We start from the raw sequence: 18,915 nt of genomic DNA, 5'->3' as shown, positions 1-18,915 counted from the left end.
ATACCCCATTAACATGCCTCCTTTCCCAGCGGCAGGACAGCCTACAATGCATCTTTCAGAGCTATCAATTATCAGCCCTTGCACCAATAAATTTTGGCCAGGCAGGACAAGAGCCCCTTTGACCGAGCGGCAGCACACGCGTACGTGGGGGGGCTCCGGCTGCCGCGCTGCGGGGGTGCGTGGGCCAGCCTGGCCTGGGGGAGCAGCGCCCCGGCCCCCCAGGTATCTCGCTGGGTATCCCCTTCCGACACCCACCTCCCGCTGCCGTGCCGGTGATCATGAGCCAGCGGACTCGGCATGAGCACCGGCTTCACCCTGATGGTGCCCCGTGTGCGCGCTCACACCCAGACTGGGGTAACTGGCAAACAAACCGAGCCCAAGAATTAAAATCTATTTTCATTGTTTTCAGAGTAATCCTGTGACTCAAGGATAAGAGAGAGCAATATTCTGGAGACTCCACGTCTAAGGCATCTGAGGTCCCTGACACATGAAGCAGCCCTGCTTGGCAGAACGGAGTTTTAAGTTGGAAACTCAGGAGAAAGCAAATATCTGTATTTCAATTATTTCACTCCTGACCACTTCAGCATAATCAAGATGTAATTACAGTGGTTATCCCACATTGCCAAACCAACTCCTCTGTGCTTTCGGAGCTGCTGGGAGGAATCTCAGCTCTCCAGTTTGTCCCCCAGTAGTTTCTGGGACGGGACATGGTTACGCGCTATCCCTAAGATGAAATATCAATAAGGTCACTTGTATTATTTCCTGGGGAAACAAATTCAAGCCACACTGGTAATAGACTGCTGCTAATTCTGTGTCGATGTTGGGGAAATTAATTCAACTACTAAAAGAAGAGCCTCGGCATGAAAACTGAAGCTGTATAATGGAACATGTAAGAAGGGGGGAAGCGTCACACGGATTCATGAGAACATCCGCTGCTCCGGGACCTTGCCGTGGCCTTCAGCAAAGAGCATTCCCAGCAGGAGAGACCCTCTGGAAGTAAAAAGAGAGGACGGGAGCAGTTCTGTTTGTCAGGTTGAACAAAGGGAAACCAGGAGGTGAAGTAAACCTGGGTCTCCTGTGTAGGACTCCGAAATGGCAGCGTTGGGCGAACAAGCATGCCACCGGTTCCAATGGCCAGAGGCCAAAATTATAGAAATTGAGGCAAAAAAACAGGAGCAAAAGATTAATTTTTACTGTGGCTGTGATTAGGCTGTTAAATTTTGAATCGATTCTTCATCATTAGGAATGTTTCATTCAAGACTGGATTACTTTTTAAATAAATGATCTTAGCTCAAATAAGGCTTTATTCAGGAGAAATGTAATACCTGTATTATTAGGCACTGAATTAAGATGACCTTGCCATGGAACAACTACGTTTTAATTTACTCTTCATAATTAAAAGCAAATCCCTAAATACCTTAGGCTGATTTATTTAAGCATCCACTTAAATCTTCCTGTTGTTCTAAGCGGACATCTTAAAACACCAGAGGTAGGTACCAAAAAACTTCTAACCCTGAGATTCCTTGAAATCTGGCAACACATTTTTAATCAGAGGACTCAGGTGCTGTGCTCCATGTGCAGGGAAAGCTCAGCTCAAGGGGTGCACCTTGCAGCCCTCTTCCAGCCCGATGTGAGCCCGGAGACGTGGGGGGACAAGCCAGGGGACAGCCAGGCTTCCCGGGGCCACCATGCCCCCCAGGAAAGGAGCTGCACCACCTTCTGTTCCCACCAGCAGCTACTCCAGAGAAACCAGCTCAGCCATACCGCACCTGGCACCAAAACCAGCAACGTGGAGCTTGGCTTTTGCATGAAGGCAGCAACATTTCCAGCCACTCTTTTTTTCCATCCACATGAGTAGATGTTTCGCCTTGTCACATCGGGACCAAACCTGCTATTTAATGCAACTGTAGAAGTGGCATCTTCGCGCCTGGGTCTGTGTTTACTCGCCGCACTGCTGAGCGGTACAGAGCGAAGGGACCGTCTCCAGCGCTGCACTGGAGCGGCACACAAAGCCCTGGCGGGGGGGTAGGGGCCAGCCTAGCCAGCCAAACCCCCACCGCTCAGCCCGACCTCCGCGCTGGATCTGCCACCCCGCTGCCTCTCCCGGCTCCCCGCCTATGGCTGTCAGTCTAGACAAGCATCCATACACGCAATCAGGAAAACTAAATGCATGCAGTTATGAAGATGAAAACTCAAACCAGAAACGTGCACTGAAGCATTTGGCAACCAACAGGATTGTTAAATGGCACTCGCGAGCCAGATTTTCAGTAAATCAGAACAGCTCTATGAATGCTCCATCCCAGCGTACAAGTGATTACCGAAGAGCTCAGCAAACAGACTCGAACGGCGAACACCAGGACACAGCAAGTTCCTCGTGCTGCCCCGAATCAGACAGACCCCGTTGTTGCTGGCTGGTGCTTGCAGAGAGAGAGGAGAAAAAAATTCACTGTCAGCTCCTCCTGAGTTACGGCAGGGCCGATGAGAAGCGAACAGCCCCAGTTTGTTGGTGTTATTCTGAATTGACTTTGGCCTCTAAACCAGAGCTGACCGTTGCACGAGCACTTACTTAGCACAGGCGTGGGAGGCTGGATCCTGGGCTGCTTTCAGTCGCTCTCAGTCCATTCACTCCCCAGCAAGAGCGATGCCAATTCAGATCAAACCCTATTGTACAATAATGACATTCAGATAGCACAAGCCAAGCGCTGAGAGCAGCTGAGCTCTCCCACTGCCTGGTGGGTTCAGGAAGAGTTACAGGTGTAGGATTTGGCTTGGCTGCTTTGTTTTTTCCTTATCTATTTTCATACTTGTTTGAGCCTTCCATGACCCATTGCTAAATACCAGACACAAAAATTATCTTAGAACAGATTTATTTTTTTATAATGAAGGAAAAAAAAAAAAAGTGCTGCACTCTGATCAAGTGAAATCTATAAAAGGTAACAGCACAGCCTTTCCACAGCTACTTTACGAGCCCCCCCCCCCCCCCCCCCCCCCCCCCCCCCCCCCCCCCCGACACAAACGCCGGTGGCGGGTGCCAGCCCCTCGCCCTACCTGGGGGCAGCACACCGGCCACCCCTCCCCAGGGGCCAAGGCGCAGCAGAGCATCAGCAACAGCCTCGGGGGACAGGCGCACAGGCGGCTGAGCAGGTGGCTGTGCACACTGCCTCTCCCACCTGCTGCCCTGTGCCGAGCTACAATGAACTTGTCAGGCCGTGCTATTGTCACCAAGCACAGATGTCGGCTGGGCAGCCATCGCCCGCGCCCCACTTCGCCCGCGTGTGCTCCAGTCGCTCACTGCGAGTTGCTGCCGGAGCCGTTTTCAGGAGAGTCCTGTTATTCAGAGGGGCATTCGCCTGGGCTTCTCATGCACCATTTCTCTTCTTCCCACCCACCTCCTTCAGCTGTTTGTGCAACCACTGCTTTCTCTGCTCTGCAGCATTTTTGAGTCATTCTCACCACGTTTCTGTCTGTCTGCTGGCTCCTGCCCTGCTCAGCGACCTGGTGGTTTCACCGCGGAGCTGTCCCAGCACTCACTGCCCGATGGGACCCCAAAACACCCTGCACAGAAATTACTCCCTTCCTGCCCCTCGGTAGGAACTCACACCAAACCGGTTCCATTTCTAAGGCAATACCTGGTTGCTTGCTCACATACAGCCCCGCTGCACCACAGTTTTAAACACATAAATATTTCTTTGCCACCTGAAGGACCAGCAGAGTCCCACAGCAGAGGGTCCCACCACTCCAGGCAGCCCCATGACCCTTCCCCACCACTGCTGCTCTGCACAGCCCATCCCCTGCTCTCTCCCAGCCCTTCCCATCACTCCCACCTCCAGCTTTGCTCTTTGTTTCCATTCCTGGTTTCCTCCCTCCTTCTCAGGTTTCCGTGCATGGACAGAGGTCTGGGATGTCTCCTCTTGCTGATCTTCCCCTGCAGCTCTCCCACTTGCTGCACTTCCACCGCTCCCTCCCCTCCAGCCCCACCAGCTCTTGCCCCATCCACCCTCAATCCACCAGAGCTTTCCCACCTCGCTCACTGTGCCCCAGCCACACAGCTGCAATGTGGATCACACCTCACGTGTTTCTGCCTCTGCCCCATAGTTAATTTAAGTGATAAGAAGGAAAAGTCTTGGCTAGAGAAGAAGACAAAGAGCAAAGTAACACCCTTGTGAAGAGGAGCCAACACTATGGGGAGGCGTTCAGTTTGCAGTTGGAAAGCTGCAGGCTGGCATCGAAAGCAAGCAAGGAGGCAGAAGTAAACCAAGATGGACAAGGCTGAGGCAAGTTCTTTTTTTTTTTTTTTCCCCCACCTGAAATAGTGAATAGTGTTGTGTGCTTTGAGCCAGTATCCTCTGGTTTAGCTCCCACCCATGGAAGTCCCACTGGAGCTGTAGGACCACAGCTGAGATCTACACAAAGGACTGACAGGCTTTGCTGTGTGTACCATACAGAAGAGAACTGCCTTCGCAGATCTGGCAGAATGAACAAGGAAGATCGGTGTCCCTGTGAATTTTGAATAGTACAGGAAGATAAAAGCTTGTGCTGGGGAAGGGGATCAGGCAGGAGCTTCCCCTCCATAAGAGCAGCCTAACAGTCAGTCATGCAAAGGAGGTTGGAAGCTCCATCTGAGAAGGTTTTTAGACAACTGTCTGCAGTTTGAAAGAGTCCTCACATGAGGGAGGGACACGAGCTGCTTTATTTTCCCTGCCTTATTCAGTATGGCAGTGAAAAGAGTGTAGTGATTTTACTCCAGCCCCTGTCCAGCAGAACTATATCCTTTCCCCTCTATGCACTTGGCAGAGACTGAAACGGAGAAGGTCAACTTCATACAGATCAATGTAGGAAAGCCACAAGCATGACAAGGCAGAGCACACCCCCCCTAAAACCCTACGGTTCCTACCCTTAATGAGTTTAGAGGAGGATCACGTTTCAGATCTCCAGAAAGATCCTGCAAGTGTTTCCCTGAACACTTCACTTATTCCAGGTACTCCAAAATATTTCAGCCTGGGAGGGGTGAAAAAGGCTTTTCCCCCTGCTTGGGCTCTTAGAGATGCTCTCCTCTTGCCACATGGGCCATGAGCACGAGGTGTGTATGCGCTGGGCTTGGTGGCTCTAAAACGGTGTTTCAAAGTGTAACACTAACCCTGATGTGCCAAGTGAGGCACTGACAAGCCTCCCTCCCCACCAGCCCCACGCTTGCTGTTGGCCTCCTGCTGAATAAAGGGGTCAAATTCAAGTTGAACGCATTCCCGATGAACAGTCTGAGGACACAGGAACCTCCACAGCCCGTGACAATCTGGAAGCGATGCCGGGTACAACAGCTGCTCCGCTGGAGCACCGAAATGGCAAAGCTCCCCAGTGCAACACGACAGCTTCAGCGAGCGAGTCCCCGACTGTGCAAACTGCTTTCAGAATCAATTACCCATCTCAGCCTCTTCTGGGCAAGATGCAACATCCCACTTTTTTTTATTTATTTATTTTTCTGCAACCCCACAAGAAGACAGAGCAACATGAGGATGCCATTTTAGCAGCATAAATGCTAAATTGGCTCCAGGCAGAGAGCAAAGACATGCCTGTGCAGAGAGGAAAGCTGGGAGCAGGGTGCTCAGCAGCTACCGAAGGACTGACCAAAAATAAAGGCTGAGGAACTGCACAAGACCAGAAAGACACAGGCTGTGAGCTGAGAGAGGGCAACACGTGCCCTGGCCAGGAGCAGAGAGGCAACGTGGAGACAGGATGCCTGGAAACGTCATGAGGAGGAGAAAGAATATTTTAAGGAACTCCAGGAAAAGTGTGACCTAGTACTGCTTTGAAGCTCTGTTCAGGAGCACAGATCAGGAGAACCTATGAAGCAGGGTGCAGGACTGCAGCTCCCCTGACGTATTTTTAGATGCCAGAACCACACCAAGACGGATTACCAACAGGTCTCCACTGCCGGTGAAGGAGCCCTCTACTAAACCTCAGTCCTGCAGCAGCCGCGCTCTGCTGGTGCGCCCACCCGCCAGCGAGCCTCATGGCTTTGAAAGGCGTAAGAAAAGAGAATTGACAAAAAAAAAAAAAAACCAAAAAACAAACAAACAAAAAAAAAACCCAAAAAACTTGAAGGAGCACTGCTGTCTTCTCCCACATCTGCAGCTCCCTGACAGCTAAAACACCACCGTGCTCTCTGCTTCGCCTCTGCCCCAGAGCCAGCGCTCGGGACGTCTTTGGAGGGGACGGGAGGAGGCTGGCACGGAGAGCAGCACAGCTCAGAGCCTTTGCCCGTGGGCTGCAGACCGGAGGCTTCAGCCCAGGCTGCTGCTGGGATGCCTTTTGTCTGGACCTAGTAATGTCATCTGCTGTGGCAAAATTCCCCATTTTCCAGATTTCCAAGGAAAACACAGCTCAGGCTACAGCTTGTGCCACAGCTACCAGCTGCAGCGGGGTAAGAGATGCTGCCCGCCGAGGCAGCCCTGGCCGAAGCCCCCCGGCAGGGTGCCGGCACGGCAAGGGCTGCGGCACATGCCGAGCCTGACGCAGGCGCCCTCAGAGCTCTCGCTCCTTCCCCTCCGTCCAGGGGAAAGATTTGAAGGCTTCTTTAATTATTAACCGCTTTGCTTTTGTTTTCCCTCTCCACTTGAGAGCTCCGGCTCTTTGGAGGCCGGAGAGCAGCTTTACGGAGCGCCAGCCCTGATGGGACCGGCCATGGGACCGGCACCAGCCGTACCCGCCCGTGGCTGCATATTCCCTTACAGGCTGCTCCCATTACCATTAATGGGAACGACGTGTGCAGATGAACGAGGGAAGAGAGTCTAATGTCTTTATGCTACACCACCAATTAAGTACTCAGGGTCACGTCCTTAGTTGATGTAAAGTAGATGAGATCCACTGAACTTAATGGATCTCTGCTGATTTACACCAAACGAAGAGTTGGCCCTCTCTCGCTCGTATTAAAACAGCCGAACCTTTCCAGCAGTCTTCGTGTTTAACAGCTTCGTACTCCAGCCAGGCTTTTCTATCACTCCAGTCCATAAACCACGAGCTTTATTAACTAATAATTAGTTTTTCAAGTTAAATTTCATGGTCATCTTTTAAGAACTGCTGCCCTTAGGGCAGGCGGGGAATTTTGAAGAGACTTGCAGTGGTGGCAGCAAAGCCGAGGAGAGGTGCTGCCAGGCAGCTCGGGGCGCTCAGCCCCTGGCGGTGCAGGGGGTCTTTCCACAAACGTGGCAGCACCCACTGCCCCATGGAAGCACCTGGGAGTTAAGCCCCCTGAATTCAAGCCGAGGCATCTCTGTTGCAAACACCGAGCTGGTGTGAGCCAGGCAGCCAGCCTGCTGGATCCTAACCTGAGCTGTGCGCAGACAAACCCGGGTGCGAGCGCCTGCCCAAGCAGGGCACGGTGTAAATGCGGGGGATTGCTGAGCTGTAAAGCAGCACCCGAATACACGCAGCGTTTCTGGCCCAGGGCAAGCAGGGCAATTTGGATGGACGTACTAACAGCTTCCCTATTTCTTTTTTTTTTTTAGTTGTACATCACTAGGCTGAAAAATGGTGTGATGCTGGGCCACATCCTTCCCCTGTGTGCTGCTCCCTCTGGGTGCTCAGGTGTCTTAAACACGCTAGCCCAATAAAGGATCTAAGCTTGAGAAGAATGCTGGGTTAAACAATAAATAAAATATTATTTTTCTAATCATAGATAAATTACTCTCACATTGAAACACAGCTCCCCAAACCGGTATACATTAGCTTCAGCAGGCAGGCAGCGTGTTCCTTTTCTTCCTTCTGTAGCTGGACTGAGTAAAGAACGTTCAGTGCATTTCTGCCACCAGAAGGAATAAAAGCAGTGTGCCGTACAGAACTGGGGGGGAATCACGACAGCCTACTAACACAAATGTTCTCAACGAGGAATGTAATATGGACAGCTCTTACAGAGACAGTCCTTGTGCAATAACTTAAACAGTACAGATTACTACTTGGGGAAATAAAAGACAACATAACTTTGAAACTTGAAAAGCTCTTTCTTCTTTGTAATCAATTGCAATAATCCATGTCAGTGATTTAGATGAAGATCAACTTTACCTTTCTTTGCTGATGACACAAAACTAAGAGCAATAAAAAACTTAAGTGCATTTGCGCGCAACTAATGGATTGGATGTGGCATGCGCCAATGGAAGTCGGTATGTATAATGCAGCATATACTGGATGCCAAATTAACAGGATCATTTGGGCATTCTGGAACACTTGTGGCACTGAGCTTAAGTCATTTAAAGAGCCTAGCAAGGGTTGATGACCTTCCGTTTTCAAAAGACTGAAAATACCGTAGGTAAAACATGACAATGAATTTTATCCCCTCCATCCAGCTGCTATTTAGTCCAAAGCTGGGAGATAATAAAACCAAGATAATGAGACTGTGCCTGGTGTCCCTAATGAAAAGTATATAAAAATACAGATCCACCTGAACAGGAAGCCGGAGGCTCAGGCACCCAGGCGATGGAGCAGACACTGCCTGTTGGGTACGTGCAGCCCAACCTTCCTGCTGAGCCTGAGGACCTTTGCTGGCCACGGGGCTCACAGCCACCGCCCATGCTGTCCCCTGCCTACCTGCATTAGCTGCCAAAGGAGGGAAATGCATCTCACTGCCAACGTACAGCATACAGAATTGCCTGACGAGGTGCAGAAATTTGTTCAAGCAGCTCAAATGAATGACGGAGCTGGAGACAGAGCAATTTTCTCGCCCATCCCCATTCCCTCCCTGTGAGCACACTGCTCCCCAACCCCAGCACACAGGCCCAAACTGGGATAGGGACAGGGACGAGCACAGGTGCAGTTTCACAGGCCTGGCTGGCGCAGGGACAGGAGCAGCTGGGTCTAACCCCATGGTCCTGCCACTGGGCTGAGCAGCAGCGAAGGACCCAGCAAACACCACGTGCCGGTTCGCAACTGACTCTTCTCTGTGAAAGCACGTGATGCTCCGCAGCAAAGCAGAAACACTCAGCTGGACTCCCAGGAGGTAAATACTTGCAGGCTCAGGTCGGCAAGTTCACCGAGCATCAACACGGTACCATCACTGTCTGTATAGATACTCCAGATGTTACCTGGAGATCTGCTGGGGAGTCTGCTATCTAGAGGCATCTTTTTCAAAATTTTATCTTGGTTTTTTAGTTGCAAAGGTATTTTGAAGAATGGCCTGAGGTCTGGGTTTCTTCTGAGGGTGTTGGGAGTCTGCTCCACACAGCACCCGGTGAGCTCAGGCCACCGTTGGAGCAGAGCGTGTGGCCACCCCGCAGCACAGCAGCTGGCCAGGCTCAGGCCACCCGGCGCAGCCGCACATTGCCCTGCAGAAGTGCCGAAACATTCACCTGTGCTGCCTGAAGAGCATGAGACCCACCTCAAACGTCTCTGCCCCACAGTCCCCAGTGCTCCCAGCTCTGGGCACATCCTCCAGAGGGTGCGTGGACATTTCTGAATGCACAATGAAGCCTTTAGGCAGCTAGCTCCTGTTTTCCACAACGACCTGGAAAGAATATTTTATCTCTTACCCTTAATTAACTAAATTAATGGGAGTAAAATATCTAAATACCATTACCACTTTAACCTTAACAGCAGATTTTTAAGTCATCTGAAATGCCTAGAAATGCAGAGAGAGACACACACCCCCAAAAAGGGGGAAAGCACATAGGTGCCAAACTGCCACCAGCTGCACTACAGCCCTGCCCATCAAAGCTAACTGGGTGTCTCCAAAAGGCAAACCAAGATCCTGAAAAACAAGTGGGCACCAAGTAGAAATATTTATTCCACTGCTATGAGTCAGGAAAAAAACAGTCAGGACTCAAGACAGGAGGGAAGGGAAACACACATCACTGAAGGGAAATACCCCAAACAGCCTAAAGCAGATGGTGCATATACCCACTCTCCCACAAACGCCTGCCTACACAGAAGGCAGATATTTTCATCCACCTGGTTGCTCAGGCAGCACATGAGGGATTCTACCAAATGAGGAGGAGCAGCAACCATGAGCAAGCGCTCACCTGGGTGAGTCACGGCCCTTAAATTATCAGCGGTGGGGAGGATGGCGGTGCAGAAATACGTGCTTCAAGGAAATTTCGTTTTTCAAAAAAAGCATGAGGTGTAAATCTCGGTATTATTTATGTTAGCTATAAGTGAGCTAAATTATGACCTAGCTGAGCAAAACATTTTTCTAAACCAAGGCTTTGAATATTGTGTAGTTTGCATGTTTAACAGGACCAGGCTTTCATCACGAAGTGGAGGAGAGCTAATAACCCATTGATTTTAAGGCCCATTTAGGAAAAGAATTGCCTATACAGATCTGATCACCGTGCATTACTTTGTAACATCTAATACCCTGGGCACAAAATAATGCTGAGAGATGCAAATTATGGAGCCATTTTTATCCTGAGAGGGGTTGTGCCTGTGCATACGGGCATGGCACGGGGGCTGCTTTGGGTTTGGGCTAAGAGCAAAGTCAGGAGGGACTCCGAGGAAAGGGTCGATGCTCCTCCACGTGGCTCTGGTTACCCTGAGCTCGGCCCTGTGCATCCATCCACCCACCCAGCTGCTCGGTCCTTCGTGGGAAACCACTCACACACATGATTAAGCAGAGTTCAGAAAGTGACCTGCCCAAAATTAAGTCCCACTGATAATTCACTAATCCTTAACTCCCATTGCCTTTTTCCATCCTTGTTCAGCAAACATGAGTTTTCCTGGCCTTAAAACTTCTGAACAGGAGGGAGTATGAGCACACAGTGTGGACTTTTCCAAGTACACAGGCACGGAGGCAATGTTTCACTTGTGGATTCAAGACTGGTTTGGAAAGATCATCCAAATGCTAAGAATTATCAATTTCATAGCAGCATCAAGCATCAACATATTAAAACTCAGCTTGATGGCATGTGCAGCATCTTCAGCACTCTCAGACTACATCCCTATCACAGAATTTACACCGCCTATGCTCAGATGACTTCCCCTGAATTAGCTGTGCTGCAATACGGTGGCAGGAGCTCCTGCTGCTGCTGCCCTCACACTGCCTGTACACTGCTGGTCTTTATCCTTTGCCTAGTGGAGTGTTTTAGGAAGTCTCCCATGGAGGTAAAGAAGCGTTTAGTAACAAGTGGGAGGGTGGGGGATAAACCACGGTCCCCCACAACTAGCCAGAGCCCACACTGCAGGAAGGCTGTTTCAGAAGCTGGGAAGTCAAAGTACATGACAGCCTGGCTCGAGTTGTCCACCACACAGCCCAAGTGCAGTGTGTGAACAGGACCATCATCAGGACCAGAACAACAGCCAGCTCACCCCCAAAAAGGTGCCCTCTCCTCCACAGGGCACCTGTATCCCCCAGGATTACTTTGCTTGGGAGGGAGATGCTCCAGCTGGTAGGGTCTGGAACTTGTGCAATCCCCCGTGGGTGGCTCCTGTCTGTTGACAGACCTTTAGAGATACACAGCAGGGACCACTGGACAGCCCTGCCACAACCACGTCAGGCTGGCAGGGAACCCTGCTTTCATCCACGGTGGGGGAAACACCGCGTGTTTGTCCCCACCAGTGTTTGCCTGAGGCTGCTATGAACACCGGGTTTACTGGACAGAGTAATTGGAGGTAACCCCCAGTTCTGTCCCCTTCAGCAAGACCACTCACATCCATACCCCTGTACCGCCCACGCACTCGTGCCTGACATGACGTGGATGCACGAGGCAGTCCGTCTCCCTCTCATCCAGCACATCGCAAAACCTCGAGCCCAGCTCCCCCGAAACAAAGGCACCAGCCGCAACCCCAGTGAGCCCCAGCATGCGGCTCCCAGTATACAAGCCCCACAATTCGGTGGCTGCTCAGAGGGCTGAAATGGAAGCTACTGGTTTCTGAAGTCCTTTGGAAAGACGCCGTGCCCCCAGGCTTGGCCCCGTTGCCTGCGGCACGGCCCAGGGCAGAGGCCGGGGGTTCAGACCCACTTGGTGCTGCTTTTAGTACCGGGGCTGCAAACGCTCCGTGGCTTTGCACTAGCTCCTCGCCTGCCACAAGGCTGGTGGCTGCAGCATGCAGCATCATTACGCTCTCCGCAAATATGCAGCTTCTGGCTTACAGCAGTTTGGGAAAAAACTGCAGGGAAATCAGGAATGCAGAAGTTTATGGACACGGGACGCTCAAACAGTTAAAAGAACAAGGCTGTCTTGAAAACAACGCGGATTGTAGATGTTGGGGGGTACAGATAAAACAGAACATCAAATGCACGTGTGCATACGGGGCTCCGGTTATTCCGATGCCCGCACATTATTCCGAGCTTGTCTCGCCCCCATTTCAGCCAGCACAGGCTGGCGCCCGGCTGCTCTGCTGCGGCACCGGCTGCTCCGCTCCGCTCCCCCGGCCCGGCCCGGCCCCGCCGCGGCAAACGGGGGAAGGTTCGGGGTGATGCTCAGCTGCGGCGGGGCTCTGCGTGGGGACAGGGACTGGGCCACGCACCGCAGGAGCGCGGCGTATCCCCACACCCAGCACCAGGTAGAGATTTCCCCGTTGTTTTCGGTTTTTTGTGGTTTTTTTTTTTTTCAATTTTTATTTTTATTTCCCTGCCAGACACCTTCTCTCGGCCGGTGTTTTCTAGCACAGGCTGCTGCACGGCAGCCGGTCGGGCAGCTGCAGGGTCCCAGCACCGTCACCCACGGCGCGCCAGGATTCGGCCCTGCTTCGGCCGCCCGCACCCTTCCCCCGACAGAGCAAACCGCGGCTGCAGCCCGAGCCCGTGCCCCGGCACCGCTGGGAGAGCGGACCGGCCAGGGAAATAATTTCCTTCACCCCCCACCCGGGGTGGCTGCCCGCCCCGAGAACGCCCTTGGCGGTAGCCGGGCAGGGGTCAGCGAGCCGCGGCGCCGGAACGCCGTTAAACCCCTGCGGGCTCCCGGTGAGCGGGGCTGGGCTGCGCCCCCTCCACGCGGGACGCTCCGCTCCCGGCCGGGACGCCGGCCCGCAGCCCCGCCGCGCTCTGACCGTGTCCGTGCTGCAGCCTCCCCCTTGCTGGGGGGGTCACCGGACCCGCGGCACCGGCAGGGAACGGTCTTCAACAACGAAAAAAAATTACACACCCCCCCCACACACACCCCAGCCGGGCGGTGAAACGACCTGCGGCTGCCGGCGAGCCCGGGAAGCCGGTACCGGCGGCCCCGGCCCCGCGCCCTCCTGCTGCCGGCGCGGGGCGCGCAGCCGAGGCAGCGAAAACGAAAGCGGCGGAAGCGCCGCCACCGCGGACTCACCGGAGGCGTCGGGCGCTGCGCCCCGGCCCGCTCGGCCGCCCCAGCCCTGGGGCCGCTCCCCTGCCGCTGCCAGCCGAGCGAACGGACGCACCGGCCCCACCGCCCCCCGGCCGGCCCCGCACCTCCGTGTCCACCGAGCGTCCACGGCCGCCGGCCCCGGCGCTTCCCGACGCAGCGGCGGGCAGGGAGCGCAGAGGCATTTTTAAAGAAAACGTTTATTTACACGTCTCGGCAAGTACAAAGTATTATACATGGTCTGTGTCAACCCCAAATCTTCTTTATTATGAAACATAAGGCGCTTTCTCTAGAGTCGGTGGCGAAAGGAGCGGGTGCGGGTGCTGTTTCGGTGCGCGAAAGCTCATCGGCTGGAAAGGTGAGGACGAAACCGGGAGCGCGGAGCCTGAACGGAGCCCTTATTACTACGGTGGATAAATTACAGCTGACATTAACTTCACCTGGGACAGATGGAAGCTACCGCTTTTCAGCTTAATAGGGTTTCCTAAGCTAATGAGTCATCACCGGCTCCACTTAGTCCCCTCCGCTAAGTGATAGGTATTTTTTTTTCTTTAGACTATCCTCAGAACAGGAGAAAAAAAAAATAGCCTTTTGTTCCAAAGCCAACACAAAATACCTATGTTCAGATTTCGATATAAATAATCGAGGTTTTATATAATTCCATATTAATAGTGCCCAAAATCTCGATGCATAAATAAATTAAATTATTAACACTTCTTACAAAAAGTGACATATTTCCCTTCCTAGTGGAACATCGACACGAATATACAAGCGGAGCGCGGGGCCCCGCATCGGCAGCGCCCGGCGGCTCCGCTCCGCGCCGGCCCCGGCCCCGCGGGTCCCGCTCGCCGCCCCCACGCCCGCCCCGTCTGGGGCGAACGGTGGCCCCGGGGGCACGGGGAGCCGGCGGCCGTGCTCCGCGGGCGAGTCCGCTGCGTGCCCGGGCTGCCGGGCTCAGACGAGAGAGGTGACCGGGGGGATCTTGGCGCTCTCCTCCTCCCAGGGCTGCAGGTTCTGCAGCGCGAACAGCGACGAGTTGTGCAGGCACAGCGGGTCGGGCTGGATCGACTCGTTCAGCGACTTCTGGAAGGCGTCGTGCTGCAGCTGCAGCATCAGCCGGCTCGCCTGCTGCCGCTCGGCCTCCCGCTCCTCCGCCGTCTGCCGCCTGCCGGGGGACACGCTCAGCCCGCGCCCCGGGACTCCCCGGGATGCTCCTCCGCCCGGGCCCCGCGGGGAGCGGCCCCGGGAGCGGCGGGGGCGGGCGGGCGGCGGGGCGGCCGCTCCCTGCCGGGGCTGGGCACCGCCGGGCCGGTGGGGCCGCTCGGCCTGTGCCGGAGGGTGGCCGGGCGGCGGGGAGAGCCTGTCCCCCCGCTTCCCAGGAATCCCCCGGATCCCGCTAATTCCCCGTGTCCCAGCAATCCCCCGTTTCCGAACGACCCCCCGATCCCCCAATATTCCCCCGTCGTTTTTTTCTGAACGATTCCCCGTTTGTCGGAGCGTCCCTCGTTTTTTTCGAATAATCCCCCGTTTTGCGCACGGGGGACAACGAAAAAAGAGAAACCCGAAGAGCAGTAACGGCAGTAACCTCACGGCAAGGAAAACCGGCCCCAGCCGTCCCGCTGCCGGGAGCCGGCCGGGGTGAGCTGCCGGCCCGGAGCTAGGGGGCTTCCCGGGGACGGCGGGCGGGGGGCTCCGCCGGGGGCGGCGGCGGGACGGGGCGGCCCCGGGGGCGCGGGACTCACCGCCACTTGGTGCGCCGGTTCTGGAACCAGGTCTTCACCTGCGCGTCCGTCATCTTGAGGGACTTGGCGAGGGCAGCGCGCTCGGCCGAGGCCAGGTACTTCTGCCGGTGGAAGCGCTTCTCTAGCTCGCAGATCTGCACCCGGGAGAAGGACGTCCGCGGCTTCTTGCGCTTCGGCGGAGTCCGGTTCTGGTAGGGATGCCCGATCCGCCGCGTCACCGTGAAGGGCGTCAGCGCCGCCGCCGCTGCCCGGGGTGGGAAGCAGAGGGGTCAGACCCGCGCCCGCACGGTGCCGGCCGCCCCCCCCCCGGGGCCACCGCTCCGCCCGACGGCCGCCCGCCGCGCCCCCGAAGGGACCGCGTCTCCCCGAGGTCCCGCTTCCACGTGTCGCCGAAGGGCGGCGGGAGCCGGCGGGGCCCGGCCGCCCCCCGGGCGCCCCGCCGGCCGCAGAGCGGTTTTGGGGATGGCAGCGAGCGCGGGGGAGGCGGGCGCCCGGCGGGCCGCCCTCGCTTCTGCGCCTGCCGCCGCCGCTACGGCTATTTCGTTTTCTACGGTTTTATTCGCCTTCCCGCCCGGTGCCGGGGGGCTCGCCCGCCCCGCCCCGCCCCGGCCAAGCCTCACCTGTGAACCTGTCCTTGACGAAGCGCCTGCTGCTCTCCATCCAGGGGAAGTTGAGGCTGCCCAGGCTGGGCACGGCGGGCATGGCCGGGATGGCGCTGGAGATGGGCGGCGGCACGGCCCCGGGGATGGGCCTGTGCGCCGGCACCCGGATCACGCCGGCCGGGGCCAGGCTGAGGTTCACACTGTAAGATCCAGAGTCCTCGAAGGGCGCGGCGATGGCCGGGAAGGGGGCCGGCAGCGCCGGGTAGGGCGCGCCGCCGCGGCCGCCGGGGCCGCCCAGGAAGGTCGCGCCGTCGGGGCCCCGGGGGGGCGGCGGCGGGGGAGCGCTCTCCTGCTCGGGGCTGTTGAGGATCTGGTCGATGCCGAAGCTGATGGGTTCGTGCTGGTGCTGGCCCTGCGCGCCCGCCGGCGGATCCATCCTCCTCCTCCTCCTCCGCCGCCGCCGCCGCCGCGCACCCCTCCGCGCCCGCTATAAAGCCGCCGCCGCTCCGCCGCGCTCCGCGGCCCGGCCGGCCCCGCCGTGCGCCGCGCGGAAACTTTGCCGAGCGCGCGCCGCCCCGGCAGCCGCCCCGTCATCTCCTCGGGGCCGCCGCGCGCCCCGCGCCGCGTGCGCCCCCCGCCGCCGCCATTGGCCGCCGCCGCCCAGCCTCTGCGCTCCCATTGGCTCCCGCCCGGCGGCACCGGCCTCACGCCCCGGCGCGGGGGCCCCGCCGCCGCCGCGGTGACATCACCGGGGCGCGCGAACAATGGCCGGCGGGGGCGGGGCGGCGGGGGCGCCGTCGGGGCCGAACCCGCCGGTACGTCGGGAGCCGCCGGCCGCGCTCCCGCACCGCCGGCCGCCCGCCCGCGGGGCCGGCGCGACGCCTCCCGCCGGCCGCCCTCCCGCCGGGCCGCGGCCCGCTCCCCCGCCCCGACGGCCGCTCCGTGGTGCCCGCCCGAGCTCGGCCCCCGGCCGCCCCGACGGCAGCGCGGAGCGGCGGGGCCGGGGGGCGCCCGGGGCCCGCGATTCCGTTCGGGCCGACCCCGCGCGCGGGCGGCGGGAGCCCGGCGCGGCCGCCGAGCGAGTTTGCAGACGCTCCCTAACGTCCAAATTGGACTAAAGGCGTTAAAAATTAAATAACGCTCAGCCGCATTTACTTAGTTTCCCTCTTATAAAGGGAAATGAAAACAGGGAATAGAATTTCCCTGTTAATAGAATGTAATGGCATTTGATCAGCACCTGGCAGGGCGATCCCGGGATGCCGGAGCGGTGACAGGAGGGACGTGATTAGTTTTTAAGCCTCCGGATTCAATTACTGCCTCGCGCCGCGGCCCTCCGACGGCGGCAGCGGGGGGCACCGAGCGGCAACCGCGGGCCGCGGCCCCCACCGCGGGCCGCCGGCAGCAGCGGGGCCGGGGGCTGCCGCCTTTCCCCGGCGCTGGCCCCGACGGCCGCCGCGGAGCCGCCGGGCGCAGCTCGGGGAGCGCCGGTCCCAGCCGTCGGGGCGCGGGGAGGTCCCGGCCGCCGGCACCGGGAGCCACCCGCCCCTCCCCGCCCGCCGGCGATTAACCACCTGCCCCGCCACCCACGCCAGGGGGACATGGAACGGGGACCCCCGCTGGCCCCGGGCAGCCTAATCGGCTCGTGCCCCCTCGGTGCGGCAGGAGCGACCGGAGCCGCCACCAGCCGCCGGTCCCCCGGAGCGGAGCTAACGGGATTGACAGGCTGCCGGCAAGAGGGTGCGGGGCAGCCCCGCACCCCGGGAGCCCCGGGCGGCCAGCCCTCGGGGCCCAGCTCCGCCCGGCCCGGCGGGGAGGGCGGGCAGGCGGCGGGGCGGGGTAAAGGGAGAAAAGGAGGGGAAAAAACCGGGGAAGGGGGGGAGCGGGGTGGGGGGAAGGCAACCGGGGGAGGATAAATAAATAAATAAAGTGACACCCAGTCCTGAATCAGGGCAGGCTTTGTTAGAGAAAATTGCAGCTTGATCTGCATAATGGGAACTCGGGCTGCCCAAGGCTATCTTTTTATTGCATGTGTGTCTGCTGTTATCAATTTTGTGAACGATTTCACAGGGAGCCTGGCAGACTTGAGCTGGAATAATATGCAAAGATGAGCTTTGAATAATGAATGATGTGCTTTTAAACCAATTCCAAAGTGTCTGTGATAGTACAATATGAAAAGGGGTGGTAAGTAATAGTATATTTAAAAGGCGCTAGTATGTTTTTATTACTATATTTAAAAAGATATCTATATTATTTTTGTGAAATGGATAATATATCACAGAGTCTTTGATAATCAGCTAAACAATACATTTTTCTTTGGGAAAAACTCTCCTGGTTTTACACAGTTAAATATAGAGTATCAGCGTACAGCTTTGTAACGCTCGGCTACCTTATTAAATATTAACTCTATTTTAATATTAGCTTTTAAATTTAATATGTTGACGTTCTGCAGTTTTACTTTAATTATGTTTTATAATTAATAACCCGGGACGTATGGTGTCCTTAAACGCAGCTCTCCCGTAGCCGCCTCCCCTCCCTCGCCCCTCCGCGGGCCGGGGGCGTGCAGCCCCGTGCAGCCCCCCGCAGCCCCCCGGCACCGTTCCCCACCCAAACCCACCTCCGCTCCGCCGAGCACCGCGTTCCGCGGCTCCGCGACGGGCTGCGCTGCCGTCCCCCGGCACCTCCGCGGGACCCCCCGGCCGCCCGGCGCTCAGCCAGCAAAGCTGCGGCCCCGACGGCGCGGCCCGGCTGCCCACGGCACGGCACGGCACGGCGCGGCGCCGTGCCCGGGGCCGTGTGGGTGCCTGCCGGGCGCCCGCGGTGTGGGGATGAACGTACCCACCCGACCCGCGCTGCTTTGTGCCGTCGGGGGGAGGCAGCAGGACCCCCGGGCAGGCACAGGGCACCCGCAGCCTGGCCGCCGTGCCCCGTGCCCGGGCAGCTCCCCAGCACAGCGATGCAGCTGGGTGTGAGGAGCCCTGTGTTCAGCACGGCATGGCATAGGTTTTGCATGGCACGGCATGGCGTGGCACGGCATGGTCTTTACATGGCATAGTATAGCATGGCATGGCATGGTCTTTGCATGTCATGGCCTTCGCATAGCACATGCGGCGTGGCCTTTGGACGGCGCAGCACGGCATGGCACGGCACGGCCTTTGCACAGCATTGCGCACCACAAGCAGCCGCCTGCAGGGATGCCTCTAACCCTGGCACAGGGGGTTAAGTGGGTGCAGCACCAGCAGGAGGGCGCCCGGCTTGGCAGGGTGTGTGCTCAGCACCCCGCAGCCAGGCAGGCCCCCGGCACCAGTAGGGCAGCTGCTGGAGCCC

The 18,915-nt window shown here is 57.2% G+C and overlaps 1 protein-coding gene across 1 annotated transcript; it reads right to left on the bottom strand.

Moving 5' to 3' along the window:
- Positions 1-13,431: 13,431 nt before the first annotated feature.
- TLX3 (T cell leukemia homeobox 3) lies at positions 13,432-16,085 on the bottom strand. The gene is made up of 3 exons (XM_040604212.1): positions 15,610-16,085; positions 14,990-15,233; positions 13,432-14,412 (listed from the first exon to the last, which is right to left on the bottom strand). The coding sequence occupies exons 1-3, from the start codon at positions 16,025-16,027 to the stop codon at positions 14,202-14,204; spliced, it is 873 nt and encodes a 290-aa protein (XP_040460146.1). The 5' UTR covers positions 16,028-16,085; the 3' UTR covers positions 13,432-14,201.
- Between the last annotated feature and the right edge of the window lie 2,830 nt (positions 16,086-18,915).

Source organism: Falco naumanni, chromosome 8 (assembly GCF_017639655.2).
Source record: "Falco naumanni isolate bFalNau1 chromosome 8, bFalNau1.pat, whole genome shotgun sequence".
Lineage (NCBI taxonomy): Eukaryota > Metazoa > Chordata > Aves > Falconiformes > Falconidae > Falco > Falco naumanni.
The sequence above is the reverse complement of the archived record's forward strand: the minus strand, read 5'-3'. Positions and strand labels throughout refer to the sequence as shown.

What these genes read in the sequence shown, in the direction of transcription:
- TLX3 (XM_040604212.1), bottom strand. Translation starts at nt 16,027, where the DNA reads ATGGATCCGCCGGCGGGCGCGCAGGGCCAGCACCAGCACGAACCCATC. An exon ending in CGTCAAGGACAGGTTCACAG is followed by an intron (nt 15,234 to 15,609) that starts GTGAGGCTTGGC and finishes CACCCCGGGCAG; the next exon opens with CGGCGGCGGCGCTGACGCCC. An exon ending in AACCGGCGCACCAAGTGGCG is followed by an intron (nt 14,413 to 14,989) that starts GTGAGTCCCGCG and finishes GTCCCCCGGCAG; the next exon opens with GCGGCAGACGGCGGAGGAGC.